This window comes from Fulmarus glacialis, unplaced genomic scaffold (genome assembly GCF_000690835.1).
Source record: "Fulmarus glacialis isolate BGI_N327 unplaced genomic scaffold, ASM69083v1 scaffold383, whole genome shotgun sequence".
Lineage (NCBI taxonomy): Eukaryota > Metazoa > Chordata > Aves > Procellariiformes > Procellariidae > Fulmarus > Fulmarus glacialis.
In genome coordinates, this window is record NW_009204630.1 from 53,203 (window position 1) to 65,803 (window position 12,601).

Genomic DNA, 12,601 nt, shown 5'->3' on the forward strand with positions numbered 1-12,601 from the left:
CCAGACAGTTTCAACTCTAACTGGTCTTTTGCGTTTTCTCCCTGCATATGCGAACCACAGCTCTGTAATCTTCCTGCAAAGCCTGACCTTGCTTCCAGAGATCGTACAATTTCTTTTTCCTCCCGAGTTCCACGAGGAGTTCCCTGTTCAGACAAACTGGTTGCCTGCGCCACTTTCTTGGCTTTCAACACAATGGGACTGCCTGCTCTTGTGCTTTTAAAAGGTGGTTCTTAAAAACTGACCAGCACTCATGGACCCCTAAGCCCTCAAAAGCCCATTCCCAGGGGACACTGCTAACTAGCTCACTGAGTAGCTTAAAGTTAGGTCTCTTGAAATCCAGGGTAGCAACTCTACTGACCATTTTTCTCATTACATCAAAAATTTTAAACTCAACCATTTTGGGATCACTGTGGCCAAGACAGCCATCTACCATCACATCTCCCACAAGTCCTTCTCTATTCACAAATAACAAGTCTAGGAGGGCATCTTTCCTTGTTGGCTCACTGAGTACTTGTGACAAGAAATTATCTTCAACATACTTAGGAATTTCCCAGACTTGCTTGTCACAGCAGTATGGTATTCCCAGCTGATGCCTGGGAAGTTGAAGTCTCCCATAAGGACATGGAAAGAAGACAACTGGAGAGAAGACAAACCTGGAAAAAGACTGGGGAGTCCTGGTGGACAAGAAGTGGAATATGAGTGAGCTGTGTATCTTTGAAGCAATAATCACATACTGGACCACCTTAGTAAAAGCACAGCTGCCAAATCAAGGCACGTTATTATTCCTTTCTACTCAAGCACACCACATCTGAAGCACTGTGTCCTTCACTGCAAGTACTGTGTGAGTACAGTGTGAGTTCTAAGGAATCTGCCTTAGAGGAAAAGAAACAAAACAATGCACCTAGTTCATTCATCTAAGAATGCTGCAAATATTCAAGCTACCAAAGTCTGAAGATGAATTTTGATAAATACCCTGGAGTAACAAGATAGATAATTCGTTTAGCTTGTCTACCACTCAGGAGAATCAAATTTGGTTGAGAGCCTGACTGACCTGCAAATGCATTCTAACCTAGAAATAGGAAAGACAGGGCAGCTGCAAGAACTTGAGTCTCCTGGCTCTTCCAGAAAGTTGTCATGGCAGGAAGTATGGCTTACCAAGATAAGGCCTGCCACAGTTACTCTTCAGTACTGCCACAGGTACATTCAACCTTTAAAGGCAAGGAAGACCTCCTAGGAGCTTACAACCTAAGTAAGGGCTTAACCAGATGAACAGTGCTACTGACCTCAATAGGAAAATCTGATAAATTATCTTTCCCTGCCCCCAGAGAAAAATAATGTGAAGTCTGGCAACCCCCCCTCCCCGCTGCAATGAGTGAGATGAAGGCCGTTGATTCCTTAACACCTCAAACACCTCTCTTACAAAAGTTTTAAAACTGTCCTGACACCACAGAAGAAACAGAACTACTCTGAATAATACTCGGAATGTAGCAACATATATCAGAATTGGTTTTAAAAAGGGGAACACAACGGCCAAAATTTAAAATTTTAGCTGAATGCTCAGTAATCTGAGTAAGTCTGTTGAATAGACGCAAACCAAGAGACATTGTGAAAAGATCGTTCATGAGATTAAAAACACTCAATTGCACAAATGCAATCCCCTTTTAGGGAACCACTCCCTGTCACTGAAACAGCCTGCAAGTTAGCTTACAAGGCTTCCAATCCTAAAATTTATCTGCAGGTTGTCAGGAGAATGTGACCGCCTTTCCCGTTCACTGTGTTCATGAGTACTAGATAGTCAAGCTACTACACTTCAGGTTTACCTTCTCTTTGTATGTTCTAGATTACAGGCCCTCCAGTGCTGAGACTTCTTGTGCTACCTCTTATGCACCTTTGCTCAAAATAAGTACAAAATAAGACAATCCAATGACTACTTTAAAACAGGGACACTCCTCTCTCCACAAAACCCTTACAGCTTGTCCCGTAATCCAGACTGACCTCTGTACTCTTTCAGCAAGGTAAAAAGGCTTTCCCTGTTCTAATTAGTTCTAAAATGTACCACCACCAAAAAAAAAAAAAAAAAAAAAAAGGTTTTGAGAGGGATTTACGTGGCCAGATCTGACAGTTTGCTTGGGCTGCAAAATGTAAATCCAATTTGGATCTCTCCCCAAGAATAAGTAGGTATTAGGGGATCAGACATGGACAGTGTGTCTGTAATATTACTGTATTTGTCAATCATGATTTAGTGAGTCATTCAATTTTTGTTTTGTGTATGTTATGACCATTTAACATTTTAATAGAGTTAAATATAAATCACCACTTTATATCCTCACAATCAAGTCTGTCCCTCAGCTATTTGATTTATAAGAGAGAGCAGAACACTGCAAAACCACTAAAAACATGCAAATTTTGTTATCTACTTAAGAGCGCTAACTGCACCTCCACATTCAAAATGAATTTTACAAGCTTAAACGGTCCTGTCTGAAAGCTCCACCCAGTGAGGAAAGCAAAAAGAGTTCTATGTATACAAATACATCCTATTTTTAAAGGATTTAAGAAGCCATGAGGTCACCTGTTCCTTGACACATGCTATGCAGGTATATATTCTAAAAACACAGCCCAAAATAAGCTCCAGACAGAGTAATTCAAGACAAGTAAGTGGAGTGTGATCAAAAATTCAAGAAAAGAGAGGGAAGAAATCACTCTCCATGTATTCTGCAATACAGAAGTTAACAGGGGACCAAGTGGAAGTGCTATGAAAACAAGAGAATTTTTTGTGTATGCTGCAGAGTAAAGTACAATCATCAGTAGGTGGAGACACCTCCAGTAGATATAGCAGACAATACTTTTTGAAGGGAGGGAAAACATGAGACAGAAGTGTCTGATCAATACCCAGAACGCTTTGAACTCAGGTGATACTTTAAATGGCTTTTTTGTTCAATGGCATGTTAACTTCAATGGCAAGCATCCTTTAGAAATGCTAACAGTCATTTTTTTAATTTATACACCAAGAAATGGAAGTTTTGTATATCCTCTACCATACTCCAAGGATATTCAAGGGTTCAGGTTCCTTTCCAGGACACCAGCTTGCACATTTATGTCCAAGTAGTTCTCCCAAATCCTTATCCAATAGGAGATTTAGGAAAGAACATGCAATACACAAGCAAGACTAAAGACATTCAGAACAAGGGAGAAGGAAAAGGTCTAATGGACGATGCTGCCAGTGAGCCAATGGCAATTTCTGAATGGACAAGCACCGTATTTGCTTCGCTAGAAGCAACATGATTTGAGTCCATTAGCACATGGCCTGAAAACATTCTGCTAATACAGAATTCAGGTTCCATGTTTCAACTTGTTTGCATTCACTCCTCATTCCCCAGCCAAGAAAACCTCCTGGCCTGGAAGAAAGCAGGGGGAGACTTTTGCGTCCCTGGGCGGTAGTGGGACTTTCACCCAAAAAACACCAAATGCACAAACAAGCAACATGTCCAGGGGGTGAATAAAGATCCAAAAACCCAAAAGAATCTGTACATGACCCAACACATATGAGCTGGCATCAGGAAAGGAGATGAATGCATAATAAATACAGCAATAGCAAGAACATTTTTAAAAGCCACTGCGGTCCCAACACTGATTACCTTTTTTTAAACATAGATTCACAAACATGATTTAGGTATGTGGGGCACGCAGATCAGTCTGGATGACGGCACACATCACACACCAATACTGAAGATATCACTACTGCCAAACAAGATGTTTGGTGAAGACACACACCAGAGTCAAACACTTCCAAAATCCAGCAAGCTTTTACAGTTGCAATGCTTCCTTTTAGCTGTATCCAGGGCTCTTCTCTGGTGGCATTTTAAAAAAGTTACTGGAGGCAGCAATAGTGGCTTTCTCGGCTGCTGGTGTTTTCCCTGTCCACTCAGAGTTCTGGGATCTCAGGGATGGTGTTGCTGGTAGTTCTGACTCTGCTGCATCCATGTGGACAGATAAAGTTGCTGGAATATAAAATTGCAGGAAAGGGGGAACAGAGGAAGAGAGTAGGAAAGGGCAGTAAAAAAAAAAAGTTAGAACAAGTGACTTCATGGCAAACGCCTCATATATATAATTTCTTATATGAAGGTGTTATTTACTGAGTTCCTACAAGTTCCCCTGCCAAATTCTTTTGAAATATAGGTTCTTGATAGCATTAACACCTTTGCCCTAATGATTCTCACATTCAGAGCTCCAAGTTTCCAGTCCACTAACTAGTTCTTTTAGTCAAAGTTCCTGTTGAAAATCAAGAGCTTTAGCTGTCCCATACTTAAACTGAATCAAGTCATAAGCACTCAACTGAAGGTAACTTGATCTCTCCACAAAGACTCAATTAACCTGGTACCTGAGAATTTTGAAGTCTCTGAAGGCTTGGCAAATTTCAGGTTGCAAAGCTCAGTTAAAGAGGAAAATATACCTCTCCTCTTTACCCAGTAAAGGCAGTACTATGAACCTCCACATATATCCAATATGGTAAATCAGTATATTATAACAAGAAGCTACTTGCTAAGCTAGGTTGGAATCCATTCTCATTGTCTCAATACAACCACTGCTTCAAAATGGGACAGGCTATAATTAGCAAGAGAGATTTGCAAATCCATAGTTCAACCCAACAGTCACCCAAATTTCCAGAAGGATTGTGAGAAACCTCGAGATATGAGAGTTTACCCATATTCTCAGTATCCTGAATCACTCAATCCTCACAAGCAGAACAGGGCAGGATAAAAAAAAAAAAAGAGTAATTGCCACAGGAGTCTTTGGGGCAACCAGAATTTTTCTGAACAAATAACTGCTTCAGTATGAAACACATCTATTTTTCATTGTATTCTCACAACAGATAATAGTTGTGTGTTTTTATTACAAATTGTGTCTGCTGCTCTGTAGTGGATGAAGGATAAAGAGGCCTTAACAAGCCTCAACTAGAGGACTGATTGCTTTGAAGTTTAAATAAAAAGTTGGTTCAATGCTTCAGGTTCCACACTCAGCAGATCTGGAACCCCAACAATCCTGCTTCTGTACATGCAAAACAGTGAGTCATTCCCATACAACCACAACAACAGAGAATGATAACAGTACATTGCATATTTTACCTCTAGCCCATCAACTTCCTCCATGTGAAGGTCATATGAAACATGTAAAAAAAAGTAAGTCAAAGTCCTTAAACTAACAATCACCACCAATACTACACTACGACCCCCTCCCTAGCAGGGTCCCCACTGAGGCTCTCCATCCTTGCTCATTAAAAAAAAAAAAAAAGAAAAAAAAAGCAAAGGACTAAACAGGCTTCTTGCTACTGGGTACATCACACCATGACAAAGAGTGAATGCATTAGCAAGAACAGCAGAGGGAAAATTCACCAAATTGCTACTACCCATCAGACTGTTCTCTGATAAGCAGTTTCAGAGGCTGCTAACTGGCACCATTTAGAAATTATTATTTTTCACAAGTTAAGTGTGAATACATGCCAAGGCAGACAAAAATCTATTTATGCAGATTTTTACCCCAGACTTACTGTAATACCTGGATAGGATGCCAGTTACCATGTGCACCACTACATATATAGGGGACTAGACCACATAAACACTAAAAACATCAGTGTAAAGCTGGACAATTGTTTACCATTTATTTCAAAACCATCTACACTTGTGGCCTATTCTGACAAATAGAAGGCAGACATGACAGTCTTCATCAGATTCCTTTCAAACCAGAGAATAACTACCATGAGAATAACATTTTATACAGTATTTCTCAGACAAGCTCTACTGTGCCACTCGGGACATTATTCCAAATCTATTGTACTGCAACGGAATGTAACTAAACACAAGGACACTATCCATGCCTTTTGAAGCCCCTAAGTCTTAGATTACTGAAAGTTCGAAGGACTTTTATCCCTACAGACTTTCTTCTTCCCTAGGCACTGGCTGTTGGTCACTGAGTTGGATGAACTTCTGGTCTAATCCAGTACAGCCAGTCTTACTTCCTCCAGATTTCCATATTCTACTGCCAAACTACACCAGCCAGACTTTTGTTCTTACCTGGTGAAAGCCTCGTGCTTTAGGGCTCACACACTGCTCAATTGTCTAGTGTGGAAAGCACTAACTTTTCAATCACCTTTAACAGAAATAATATCAGATTTGTGTAAGTTTGCCCAACTTAATTTTGATAACAGTCACTTCCTGAAGTGCAAATGAATTCTGAATTTTCTAACCACTTTTTGTTGCTCTCAACAGCCATGCCTGTTTCCAAAATGTTATTCTTTAACAGCTATCTCAGTTATGGTATTTAGGCCAGTTAGCCTCAAAGGGCAGGACTAATACCAAAAGTTTAAAGCTGTAACATACAGAGTTATACAAATACAATAGAGACCTAGGTACTTCTGCTACAGTAATGCATGTTTTTTGATGTTCATACAAGGGTCTCTGACAAAAGATGCTTTGCCAGAACCCATACTCACATTCATGAAAGTATGTGAGAAGACACGGAATAAACTTAGTTTGCTTGTCCCAAATAAACATATCTCTAGCTCCCTTCTCTCATTCCTGCAGCTAGAAGGGAGACAGCATCCACATCTCATATACCTTTTATTAGCATCTTCTGATTTCAGCCAAATTCAACTCCAAACTTTCTGTGGATGGTGGGGGGGGTGAAGCGACGGGAAGATTTGTAGCTGCATGTTTAAGAAAGAAGCTAAATTCATCACAATGACAGGGGAGAGTGTTGGCAGAGATTTGAGCTATTTATTCTTTTAGGAAAATCCTATAAAGAATGACACAAGGAAGCCTCTATCTGCAGTCTTGTTCATCACACTGGTGAGGAGTCCGATAACAGATGTATGCAGTAGTGTGATTTAGTGCCAGGAGCTGGCCCCTGATGTGTATTAATACAGCGGCAAAGCGGAACGAGCCCCTCTTCATCACTCATCTCTATAAAAGAGGTGGAATCCGAGATGGCCCGATGTTCGGCAGAGCAAGCCCATTTGTTCTGCTGACTGATGGAGCCAGCTCAGGCTGTGTCCTTCACCTCCATGGGGCACTCAGGTTGCAAAAAAGGAGATCACTGAAGCAGGACCTGGTCAACAAGTGAGACGAGAGCAGTTAGACTCAGCTAAGGAGCTATTTAAAGGTGAAGAAATCCAGCACTCTGTGTGCCTGCAATGACAGGCATGGGCCTGCTTTCTCATTCACCTGTGTTTCATCTTTTGCAGAAGAGGTAAAACACCACAAACATAAAAAGCCTCTGTAGTGAGAAAATGAGGCTGCCATGATTCCGCAGGTACAGGGGAACCCCAGTACAAGAGATTTATGTAGGGGCGAGTAGATGCATGACAAGGGAGAAGAATCTGTCTCTCTCTCATCAATGTCTAACAAGCATAAGAGTCTTCAGTTAATTCTACATTATTGCAGAACAATACTACGTATTTCTTCAGGCATTAGTAATTCCACAGTCAGTCACCTTTGACAGAAACAATATCAGATTTCAGAAGTTTCCAAGTTACATGTCCAGGTTGTGCTCCAGCTGCAATTTGGAGACTGCTGTAGAAAGTCAGCTAGGACACAGCTTCAGTTACCCAATCATAAAAGTTTCTTTCTGCAAGTCAGTATTGTAGCAAACCCTGCCCATAGCTGTTGATTTTGCTGGGGATATTTCTAAACAGGGTCTAAGGAAGAGATCTTTACCATTTCTGACCCTTAAAGGCCTTGCAGCACTTTTCTCTTGATGATCAGCACAAGCATCCTGTCCAGATTCAAGTAACTACACTCTCTTTTCTGATCTTGTAATACATACTCTAATTTTCTCTCCCTCATCCCTAAAAAAAAAAACCCTTTCAAACCTCTGTGCTATTTTCCAGTGCTGAGTTCCACTCCAGATGCAGATTCAACTCTTCAAAGAGTGTTCACTATACAATTTGCCTAGTCAGGTAAGTACAATTTACATAATATTTTGAAACATGTAGGCATAGAAATAGAAGCTCTCCCTGTAGAAAGCGACCACCAATGAAGTACAGAATATACTTTGAACAATAAATAAATGGACAGGTAACAGGGGACAGTGAGACACTAGCATTCATACCAAGAAAACCTAGTGTCCCAGAACTAAAATTTTGTTGGATATATGATTTTACTAACCCTTTCACTACAAAAGTTTGAATGTCCTAGCATGGAATACTCAAAAGCCAGGAAAGAATATCCTAAATAAAGAGTCAGTAACAGATGACACTTTTGCTGAGCAACAGATTATTAATTTAATGGTTTTTTTCTCTTCTTTTTTAAGCCTTCCCCCACTGTTTTCACATCACCATTTTTCCCATCAGCTTACCCACCGCCTTGTTACTGGATTACAACAATAGTTTTTTAATAAGCTAGTTGGAACAACATGAGTCACTTGATAGTAGGCAAAATATTTCAAGAGGGGGTAGGGTGAGAGGCCAGAAAGAAGTCTCCTAACCCGCTCTGTGTTCTGCAGATTAAAACTTTTTCAGATTCTGATGAGTAATCAATCGCTTTCCAGAAATATGCCACATGAAAATAAACCAGCATTTTAATCACTACATCCCCAGAGCAAGAAAAAGAAAAATGTGGCTATTTTCATCCACAAGAGTAAAGACAACTCTGAGGGAACAGGTGATCTCACCCAGTGAGGACACAAAAATTGCCAGATTTCTGCTCCTGTGAAAGTGTCTAGAAACACCCTGAAAAAGGGCACCAAAGCCACCAGCTAATGTCAGCCCAACACTGAAGGAACACACTCTGTATACTGATCACCTCCTTAATTCCGTGTACTGCAGAATTTAGGAACGGTGGAAATAACACCTTATGAAGAAACAAATTATTGCCCACTGTACAGTGAAGCACTGTAAATTGTATTAACTTACCATAGCTGCATCATCAAACATTTGTGTAGTAGGCAGCTTTTGACGCTACGCAAAAACACATGATATTCCCTCTCACACTTTGCCTTTCTCACACACGTTTCATTAGTTTCAAATCAAGGTAATGCTATTTTTGACTATTGTGACTCTGGCACTTTGCTCAAGAGCGACATGACTTTAGAAATGCTGGCACACAGATAAATCCAGGTTACCTGATGTTGGGCTGGACATGGAGGCTGCAGCTGGCTTTCGTTTCCTCTTGATGTCCCTTGAACATGGTGGTCCCAGGTGTACATTTGCTTGCCTGTAGAGAAATTAAAACAAATTAAACTCTGTTCCAGTATCACCTTCCTGTAAAACTCTGGCCAATCACCCTCCAACTCCCATCTTCCCATTCTTAACTAGTAGGCAGCACAAATAAAAAGCTTCTCAGGAAAGTTTTGCTCACATTCTTCATTAATATACCATTATGCTCCCATTTCTTTTAAGAGCTCACACACATAAACTGCTCATAATTATTTCTTAGCCTTTAAAGGATCTGGTTTTGTATTAACTTTAAAACAACTCTTTGCATAAGTAAAGATGTGATCAAGCAGTGGTACGACACATGTCCTACCATTACTTCTATAAAGTGTAACAAACGTCTGCAAGATTGCTCTTTAAAGAAATTGCATGATACTTGCTCCCCGATTCAGAAACTATTCTGCAACCTATTTAGTATTGTAGAGTCAGCTTAGAATGTACCTATATTCCAAATGTCCATGCATATTGTTTCCACTGCAGGAATAAATTCATAAAGTTAGGAATGCAAAACTGTCTCATGCATTTTCAAAATTATGATTTCCTTATCAAAGTGCTGTGAAAACAGATGAATCTAGCTTATGGTAATACAGTCTTGCTGCACTTGTAAACTGGCTGAAAGGCATAATCTGTCCTGGTCATATCAACTGTTAAGTCTGAAGCCTGCTGATGACCACTTCAGTTTAACCATTTGCCAATTAAGAAGAAACCTGCATTATTGGGACTGACTTGAACTGAGCACCCCTTCAAGTTCTAGACATAGGAAGAAGAGAAGTTTAATTCAGAAAAGGCAGTCTTGGCAGCAGACCAGAGAACTTTCTCAAATACAATCCATAATGAATACAAATGCATAATTTAGCAATGACGTTGGGTTCAAATCCCTGCTTTGTCTGAGATAACAGAGTTTCTTTGGCAAGTTCCTTGGTCACTCTCTGCATCAGATCTGACATGCAAAATGCAGAACTACAGTGCAAATAAAATCCATTAAAGATTGTGAGGTGCTTACATGGTGTAAAGATTGGAACCATATAAATTTTGACGATTAAGTGATGAAAAGCTGCTGTGTCTTTCAAGCTTGTTATTTTGATTTAAAAAAAAAAGTTTAACAAACACATTTATCAAGTACTGAAATCTTTTACAGATAACAAAAGGAAAAGTTCACGGCTTCATATTTCCATGCCAAAATAGCTTTCCAAAAAAACCCCCAAAAAAACCCCCCAAAAAAACCCCAACAAACAAAATTTTAGATACTGAATTTATGCAAACCCAAAGTGTGCTGTTGTAGCTACACGGAACAGCATAGGGAGTACAAAAAATTTCCTACACCAGCCAAGACTATAAAATGTTTGAAAGCTGCTGGGTCTACCTACTTACCTGTAACAAATACGCAACCACAAAATAAGAAAGAAGTATCTACTGTTCTGTCTTCTCACCTAAAATTCAAAAGTTCTGCAAGAAGACTACAAGATCTGTCATCTAAATACGACATTAAGGAATAGTTTCAAAAATTTTTAAATTGTGCTAAGTTTCACTGACAGCAAATTTTTCGAATCTGGGAACGCATATTAATATAACCAGACACAGAAGACTCGTGAAATCATGAACTAAAGGCTTTCAAAAATACCAGCACACCTATAGACTGCATATTCAAGTCTTGTGTTTGTACATGTAAAGTGAGTAACCTCTAAGTGAGTTCGCATATGCTAAAAACTGCTTTTGCACATGATTATGATAGTGGCTATATAGTATTTTAGCACAGTTCTACCATGTATTCTGAAACATCTAGGCACACATAGCCCAAGGAAAAGATAGTCTCAATCAAGTGGAACTTCAGTTTTTTATTTTGCATCAGTGACACAGTATTAGATTACTAACTAGATGACTACCTAATTATATGTAATAATCCAACTCATTTTATCACATAATAAGGTTCCCTTTTTAATTTTATGAACTTACACCAACATTAGCCAACTGATCCTTGGTGGAGAATCACTACGGACTAGGAAAGAAGCATGCACGATCATTTCCGAGAGACTGTATGTAATTTTTCCCAGTTCAAATATTACAGCTAGATTTCGAATAAGAGCTTCTGGTTCTCAGCTCCATGCTCAAACCACATGTACCCTTACCTCATGATTACACAGGGGTTAAAAAAAAGAAAAATGGAAAAAGAATATGAGAATCTCAGAATCCCTTCTTGTAGTGAAAGTAAAGGCAAATCATACTCCAGCTGGAGACTAATAGCAAGGACACTGTATCTAGCAGCCCTGCCTCTAACACACAAAGGCTCAGAGGTCATAAATTGTCTCTGTAACATGTATTTCATTCAGGTTTATCCTTATTGATCACCCACACTTCAGTTAGTAAATCAGGAACCTATTGATTACTCACTGGCTCTGACTGACCTGGTGGTAAAAGTGTCAGTTTCAAGCAGCTGGTGCGCTTTACGGGCACCATAAATCTGCATACAGGGAATCTCCAGGTGGCAGGTACCTTGGGAGAGAGAGGAGTAGAAGAATGCACGCGGGGATGATAGTCCTCATTAAGACATAGACAGAAAGGGTGTCTGAGGTATAATTTACGAAATATGCATTTTTTGGTAGATACCACACTTTTCAATCTAAATTTCTAATCACTAGCTCGCATACAGGTGCTATATTGGTAGGAGAATAGAATTGGTGAAGCCCAGTTTAACAACAAACTCCTAGACTCCAAACACCACTGGGAAAGTCAGGTCATGGGTATGCGCAGCACACAACACTGCAGTGGACAGGCTGAACTATAAATTGTGGAAGTCTCACTGACAGGCTACAACCATGAACTAGTTTTTCTGCCAAAGTTGAATTTTAACAACTCTTCTGTAAAGTTTAAAAATTACTCTGAAGTAGAATAGAACAGGGCTGAGAGGAAAGGCTGACAGAAAATGCACATTTGTGCATTGTCACAAGCCCCTCTGTGAAGAAGTCCGAGGCACAAAGCTTTGTGGCATGAAAGATCTGGGCCTAAACTGAGAAACTAGAATGGTACTTACTCTGCCCTTATTGGCTTTCAATCTCTTCTGCTAGGCTTCCGTACTTTCTTCAATATTGCTTCAATATTGCACAAACAGTAAAGTGAAAATAATTGCCTAGTTACTTTTGGACTACGGCTGGTTGATCATAGGAAAAAAACAAAGTCACAGTGCTCAGTCACAGTTGGATCTGCTAGGTGACCAGAGACTAATGTGAAAACCTAGTTTACAGTCTAGAGAGGACTGAAATTCTAACCTGGGAAGAGAGAAAGTAGAACACACCTGGAGAGACAAAGCAGGATCCAAAGTGAAGCTACGCTGATGGCTGCAATATATTCAACTCACACTGCAGCTTCTCACTGCCAGGAGTTAGTGAATGAAAAATTACA

At 39.9% G+C, this 12,601-nt stretch overlaps 1 protein-coding gene across 1 annotated transcript in view; it reads right to left on the minus strand.

The window, feature by feature from the left end:
• Positions 1–3,825: 3,825 nt before the first annotated feature.
• The window catches only part of GPATCH2L (G patch domain containing 2-like), a 31,518-nt gene continuing 22,742 nt past the window's right edge, over positions 3,826–12,601 (minus strand). The window contains exons 9-10 of the mRNA XM_009575042.1: positions 9,115–9,206; positions 3,826–3,998 (exon numbers count right to left, since the gene is read on the minus strand). Of these exons, the coding sequence (XP_009573337.1) occupies positions 3,826–3,998; positions 9,115–9,206 (265 nt within the window). The remainder of the gene's footprint in view (positions 3,999–9,114; positions 9,207–12,601) is intronic.